The sequence below is a fragment of the Cryptomeria japonica genome, chromosome 11, assembly GCF_030272615.1.
Source record: "Cryptomeria japonica chromosome 11, Sugi_1.0, whole genome shotgun sequence".
Taxonomy (NCBI): domain Eukaryota; kingdom Viridiplantae; phylum Streptophyta; class Pinopsida; order Cupressales; family Cupressaceae; genus Cryptomeria; species Cryptomeria japonica.
In genome coordinates, this window is record NC_081415.1 from 244,115,499 (window position 1) to 244,123,306 (window position 7,808).

The window sequence follows — 7,808 nt, forward strand, 5'->3', positions numbered from 1 at the left end:
TATAAATGTGGGGGCAACTTTATGGTCAAGAACTTGTCCCTTTCCAATTTAAATTGATCAACTAGTTCTCTTCACCCTTCTACCTTGAGTCAACTAAATTTACTTCTGGTGTTTTCATATTAAGTGCTAGTATTTAATGTCCTTTAATGCATTCATTCCAATCATTTACAAAATTATATGGCAATAACTCTAGAGGGCAATTAATAACGACACACTTCAATTTGGTGCAATAAAAAGAGTAAAGAATATGCATTTTAAGTTATTGCCGATTATTTTCAATATTATTCAATTTCAAGGCATTAATCAAGGTATAGCATTCTCATAGATTAGTCATACAATAACCTAGCAGGGTATCTATCAATATCATTAGTTCTCAAATCTTAAGAAAGCATAGCTAAAGGCTATACATCAAGTGAAACAAAACTACTAGAATTTTAAGATTATCAAGACAAATATGAAGCACAAGTACAATCCCACAATCATAGATCTAAATTTGTCATCTGAAATGGTAGAGATATAGTGTAAAATCTTAGATAGTTACACTAATATTCTTGTGGATTTGACAAAATATAAATTTTAGAATCCTATTCATTACTAGCATTCTTTGATTATCAAGCAAACTCACACTATCCATGTCGTTTTATATTAAAAACATCAATTTTACAAGTCTAGACTTCTTGATATTATGTCTACTTAATATAAATTAATTGTACTTATTTAATTATATTTTTTACTTAATTAACCCAAAAAATTCTTTCGAAAACTTTATTTTGTCCTCTTTTGGAGAATGCAGAAAGAGAAAAATAACTCCAAAATTTTCATACCCTTAAACATAGGGTCAATTGATACTCTCTATTAATAAAAATAAATATACACGGAATCCCTAATATACAAGATAAAAAGATACACATTACATGAAAAGTGTACCCCGACTAATATGTGTAGGTAATAAAAGAATCTATTCTTAAGCTAGTTTTAAATTATCTATCATTTACTAGAATCATATCTTCTAAATCACATATAAGAAGAGTAGTAACATGCAAATTTGAAATTTGAATAGAGCTACTCTTCTAAACATGTGATTGATCTTGATCATAGCCATTCATTTCACTAGAGGATTTGCGGGAATTTCTTGACTTGCGTTGGAAGTAGATGATCCATGTCACAATTTCGAGCATGACAGCAATTGCACCCAAAGCAATAATGACACCAATATATGCATCCTTCCACTTTTGCTCAGGAACTAAGATGTCAAAGCCTTTAAAGATGTTAAATATACTCAATACGATCACCGAATAGCCAATAGAGTGGTGATAAACATTCCAATATACACGGAACTTGTGATCCTTCTTAGGCCGTAAGAGTAGTGCAAATACCTGCAAGTCAATACATGTCAAACTTTAAACTTGAGCAAAAGAGAACAACATTTCAAGAAACTATAATTAAAAATATTCAATTTTTTTATTTGTAGAAAGATTTAAACAACTAGTGTATTATAATCAATGCATAGGTTGTTTATGTGGGACAAAGTTTCATGACATGAATTTTCCTTCTATCCTGTTTTTTTTGGACTAAACAGGATTGAAGGGAAATAATACATCAAATTGTTCGCAAAAACGAACTTAATCCTCTTACTCAAAGATCCTAATAGAATCCCTAAAAGAACCCCTTGGACCACCCACATAAACAACCAATTGCATTGATTAGAATGTATCAACTATTTACTATCATTTATTTACATTACCTGTAAAGTTGCAAGACAGAAAAGTGCAATCCCAATTCTTCTGTGTGAAGTTTGTTCTACCCCTTTGCTATAGCTGCCCAACTTCAAGCCAGTGGCCCAACCACTTACTCCAATAACATACGCTGAGGATTGGCATATGGCATGGAGGTAAAACCATGCAGGATCTGCAACTTCAAATGTCTTGACATATCTAGCAATAATGATTCCAATTGGCATCAATATACCCCAACTGACAACATTGATTATTCCATGCCTCTGGATTCAAAAACATAATATCAATTAGAATGCAAATATAAACAGACAAAACCTGGCTTAAATCTGGATCTTGATCCCTCAATTTCAACCATTTGCAAAGAATTTGAATTGAAAAGATATGGATGTTAAGAAACAGAGTACTCACATTTTTGAGAGTCTGGTGAGAAAGCCCAGCAGGAGCAGAGGCGGCTCCACTTTTGATATTGAGTGTCCCTAAACTCCTGAGATTGGCCCCAGAAGTAGTATGTATGGCAGGACTTAAGTTACTGACTGAACTCCCCACCTGCCACACCTGATTCACACTGGTTTGGTTGGAACCAAGTGCCAAGGAAGCAAATATGGTTATCTTCCCACTGCTACTCTCATACACAGCACTCTTGCTGCTCACAGTGATGCTAATCTTTGAAGGATTCAAAGCAGCAGTCTTAGAGGCCACATTATATGTGTCAACCACAGTTGATCCATTACTCAATCTAAAGGCAATCAGAGCCTGTGTGCCAATCATTTGCAGCCCATTTGGGTTTATCCCCCAACCTACCCATCCTCCAGAAGCAGCAGGGGTGGCCTTGAAAGCTATATCTAATGACCCATTCTCTGCATGGTGGATATATGACAGAGTAGCTCCTAATGCATTCAGGGGGTTACAGAATTGGTAAGTTTTGGCCTCACCAACTGTGAACTGTAGAGGGCAACTTGAATCTGAAGTCTGTGCAGCAGCATTCCAAGCAAACAGTAGCACAGCAGCTCCCAAGATCAAGAACAGGGGACGCCCCATCATTGAAGTCGAAACAATTTTCTCCTTTCAAATTCCTCTTCTCAAAATCCAATCTTGAATGATGGGAAGTATGATTGTTTGGTAATTTGAGGGTCTACAATGTATAATATAGGGAGAAACAGGGGTAGTTGAGGAAATAAAATACTGCAGATTATGATGGAAGACCCATTCTACGACGCGTTTGTTCACCATATCTCCCTTAGCTTCTACATTTGTTAAACGACGACAGTTTCATCAGTCTACCCAATTTACAGATGATTTGGCGCTTGTCTATTGTTGACCTTTTCGTTTTATTAGTTTCACTTGACTTGCACAACACCTACTTATTATGCCCTTCTCACCAATGAAGAAACTTATTAGGTGAACAGCTTACATTTTCTTGTTTGTTGGCTTACAAATGATGTTTTGTGGGGTCCCTCTAGATGCTTCTTTCTCCCACTTCTCACATTCCCCACACTTCTCTATGTCCATTCTCATATCAAGAACTTTGGATGAGTGACAATAGTGTTTTCCTAGCACAAGCAAGTCTTTAAAATTTAAATAATATATATATTAAATAGTGTTTTCCTATCACAAGCAAGTCTTTAAAATTTAAATAAAATATATATATATATATATATATATATATCATTCCAAGAGTTTTGGATAAACAATAAGAGTGTTGTTTGTTTTTTATTAAAAAGAGTACGGTTTTGAAGAGAATCTTAAAATCTTATTACGAAAAACAAATGGCCCTTTCCAATTAGTTATATACAATGAATAAGAAATTAAACGAGAGAAAGGATGCATGATTTAGAAGTAAGAGTAAAAAGAACATAAATAATTGAATAAAATGTAAGCATAAATGTATAGCATTGTTTAATAAATATGTAAATGTATAAATAAAAGATAGTTATTAAGGTACATGGAATTAGGTTGCCCCTCGAATAGGCACATAATAAGATAAGCATGTGTAACCTTTGAGCCTATAGATGGAGATAAGCATCAAAGTTGTGAAATAAAATTACTTTCAATCTAAAGAAATGATAAACAAGGATGGCTCCAAAGACTAGATAAAGATCTTATAGATTTATGGAGCATGTGTTCAAGTCAATAGATATGTGTATAAACACAAATAAATAAATAGAAAACATTTTCTTAAATTTTCCAATGTAAATATTATTTTGTAAGAACCAGACAATGAAAACCTTCCGTCTTGCTCATAAAAAACCCCCTTCCAATGTAAATATTGTCTTGCATTCATTATTATTTTTTCTCCTCGCACTTTGGAAAAACCAATGGCTATCCTACCCTAAACAAAGAACGAGCAATGCATGGTAATAAAGGAGCACGTTAACTACTAAATCAGCCTCTACTATTATCAAAGACATTTTGAAAGTAAAAAGAAGTCATGTTTTTTATTATTAGTTTTATGATATGTGTTTTATTTTTATTATTTATTTAGTAAATTTGCATAGTTTGAATTCAATTTTTTAATTATGTGTAATTTTAGTTATATTAATATTGTATTTTTAAATATGATAAATAATAAAATATAATTATTTTATTTGTATTATTTTGTATGTCACCTCTTCCTACCATTACACTCTACCTTTTAATGTTAGTTAATATAATAATACATAAATTTAAACAAACAATCAATATTTTAATATTTTTTTATGTCAATATTTAACATTCACCTATAATACACCTATCAAACTAAATTTTGAATAAATATATTTTAAATTTTAAATCTAAATGCAAGTTTGAATTTTTTATTTAATTGTGTGTAATTTATGCATTCTACTTTCATTATTTGTTTAGTAAATATAATACTTATCTAGAAAATATATATATAATCTTTTTGTAAAGGTTTAGTTCATTTGTTTATGTGCACCCACTAAGGAATCATATATTTGACTTTGACTTTGTATATAAAAACAAAATGTAGAAAAAATAAATATAGCTTTTGTTCTATATAATCATTTATATGCAAAAGGTTAGATTTGGTAAGGAAGATATTTTATCATCTTTATCTAAATGTTATGTTTTCCTTGTGTATATTTTTTTTTATTGAAAAGAAATATAATATTTTATTAGTTAATTTATGTATATATAATTAAATTTAAATAAGTTGGAGTTGAGATAAAAAACTTATAAATAATTTAAAAAATATAAACATTTTGCCGTTATTAATTATGTTGTCAATATATAAATATGTTCTCAAACAAAGGGGAGGTTATTAAATTTTTCAATAAAAACCAATCCCCTCTACCAACAATACAAAATTGAAGACATGATGAACAAATGATGCAATCTGTAGGATGTAAGCATTCATGTTCTGCTAATATAGCATTTTAATGTGAATCTATATGTTTTATGTTACAAGAGATTCATTTTTTTCCTTTTTCTATATTTGATTCTTTATTCCAAATAACCTTGGATAGTTTATACACATAATATCTTAGATGCTCAAAGCTCAACTTGACATTTTTCAACACAAACAAAGAAGAAATATCTAGCTACATCACAACTCTTGTTTATACACATAATATGTATAGATGTCAACACACTTCGTCCTAATTAAATCCTAATTAAGAAATAAATAAAACTAATATATTAAATTATTAAGGTTAATCATGTCACAAATGTTTTTTTTTTTTATAGTTAGGAGTATATAATATTTGTTGATAAAAAAGGTGAATTTATTGCAATAAAAACTTTTCAAGTGTATCGAGAATCGAAAATTTAATTCCTTAACAGTGGATTAATGTGATGTCTCATTTTCAATAAATCTATGCTCATAGACCAAAATCTCGTTTCTAGTGTCTCCCTTGGTCAAAGAGTATGTATGTATTGTCCCTCTTCCTCTCTCGTGTACCTATTAGGTCCAAAAGTTGCTAAGGGCCCAAAGGTTTCTAAGTATGCAAGTAGTCGGGGCATTAGAGTTACCCTTCCTAGCATACCTTTTATTCTAACTCCACCTTTTCTTTTATATCTATCAAAGTATTAGAATTCTCCTTCCCAGTATCTATCTCCTTTGACACCCATAATTTTCCCTTGCCTTGTTAGAGTTTCAAACTTATCCATATTAGTATGTCTCTTCCCCAAACCCCAATCTTTAACAAGCATTAAGAGTTTTATATTGCAAATATCACATAAAGGATTTTCCCACCGAAAAACAATGGTTAATCCAGATAGCATGAATTCACATGTGATTTCAAGTAGAGGACAAAGAAAACAAATTTAAATATTAAGAGAGAAAATAAATAGTTTTTCTTGCATCCCTTGACCAATCACTTGCTCCTTGGGCATTAGTAATGTAATGGTTGCATCCACAACCACCCATGGTATTGGTATAGATCTTAGCTATTGTTTTGGTGATATCTCATGTCATTAATGGATCTCTTCCCTAGGCTATCTGAATGCATTGAAGGATATATCTTGTTAGATTTTCATTATAGAGATTAGGAATAATCAAAACCTAAACAAATATTACTCAAAGTCATATGTTGAAAGGTGTTAGATCTACAGACAAAAATCCTCAAATATGTAAGAAATTGGAGGACAAAATCCCTTTGGTTTTGCATATCTAAGGATTAAACCCATTTGACTAGTAACATGATTATACCTAGTTGTCATAAGTGAACTTCATGATTACAAATGCCTACTCCATTGACTTCATATGACTCACTATCATTATGGGTAAAACACAATAATTTATGCAAATATACCTATTCTAGTGATAGTATCTTTTGAATGTACTTTCTTTCAATGCCATTTTTTGTTGTTATCCCAAAGTTTTGTAAATATTTGTGACCCATTTAATATAATGTTTAAGTATGATTTTTTAGGCTTGTGTTGTTGTTGTAGCAATTTATTGTAATGCATTTCAAACACATTTAATACAAGTTAAAGTTCTATAGTCTATTTATCATTCTTATGGGGCCAATGTGTATTAATCTAGGTATCCTTATTAACATGTAAATCACAAACAGCTCTAGGTTGTTCATGTGATTGTAAAAGTTCCATTGATTTAGATCTTATAAAATATCTAGGTATGATATTATCTTCCACTTGTAGTTTTATTTGTGAAACTGGGCATTAAAGCTAATGTGTGAAGATAAAGGAGATTTGAGGTTTTTGTAATATAGGGTTAATGTTTTAAATGTTATCAATATACATGTAAAGGGTCTAAATAATATTTCCATTATTTGATTGGGAAAGTATAGTGGTATTAGAGTTGGTTTTCCTTCTAACCTATGATGTGTGTGATAATTTTGGATTTTCCTAACAAATAGGAACAATGCATATCATTTTATTGATTTACGGATCTACATATACAAAATATTCAAAATAAAATATAGAGGAACCAAGATAGAATGAATAAAGTTGAGGAAATGGCTAGATTATTGGAGAGATGTTATAATCAATTTAAATATGTGAAGGTAGGCTTGAAAATATATTAAGGCAATTATAGAAAGGAAAAAGAAATTTGAATGATAGAGAACTAGATTTCATTGGAAGAAGACTTTGATAGATTATTCTTATATATTATAAAAACATATTTAGACGATTTTATGTTATTATTGCCTTTTGAAGGGCTTTAAAGATTGCTACGAAAAATAAATTTATTTAAAAACCTAAGAAAGATAAGAAAGGAAGATGTTAAGTTAGAACTAAAAGGAGAACAATTGATGCAGGGACTTCTAATGGTCATAACTTTTGATTCGGTTGTCCATTTGGGCTAAGATTTGATGTGGAGGTGTATTGTGAGGAGTTGTTTGGATTTCCAAAAAACCTTGTTTAGTCGGATCTTGGATCGATGAATTTTTTCAAGGCCTAATTCCTTCATATAAAGCCTCAAATTGGCTTTTAGTGTTTTTTTAAGGATTTTCTAGTTTTTATTTTTGTAGTATCTTTTAATTTATGCAAGTAATCTCTTAGCGAGTTGACAAGTAGTGCTTCTCAAGATAACTCTCAATAATTGATAATTTTCGTAGTCTTTTGGATAGATTTAGAAATTACCAAAAATGGCAAAAAACTGATTTTGTG

At 30.6% G+C, this 7,808-nt stretch overlaps 1 protein-coding gene across 1 annotated transcript; it reads right to left on the minus strand.

Annotated features, from left to right (window-relative positions):
- Window positions 1-833: 833 nt before the first annotated feature.
- On the minus strand, window positions 834-2,868 carry LOC131040158 (cytochrome b561 and DOMON domain-containing protein At5g47530). Its single transcript, XM_057973010.2, has 3 exons — window positions 2,145-2,868; window positions 1,745-1,999; window positions 834-1,376 (listed from the first exon to the last, which is right to left on the minus strand). The coding sequence occupies exons 1-3, from the start codon at window positions 2,775-2,777 to the stop codon at window positions 1,071-1,073; spliced, it is 1,194 nt and encodes a 397-aa protein (XP_057828993.1). The 5' UTR covers window positions 2,778-2,868; the 3' UTR covers window positions 834-1,070.
- Between the last annotated feature and the right edge of the window lie 4,940 nt (window positions 2,869-7,808).

Coding starts and splice junctions, on each gene's coding strand:
- LOC131040158 (XM_057973010.2), bottom strand. CDS start 2,777: ATGATGGGGCGTCCCCTGTTCTTGATCTTGGGAGCTGCTGTGCTACTG. Junction 2,000..2,144: donor CTCACCAGACTCTCAAAAAT/GTGAGTACTCTG, acceptor TTTTGAATCCAG/AGGCATGGAATAATCAATGT. Junction 1,377..1,744: donor TCTGTCTTGCAACTTTACAG/GTAATGTAAATA, acceptor ATTGACTTGCAG/GTATTTGCACTACTCTTACG.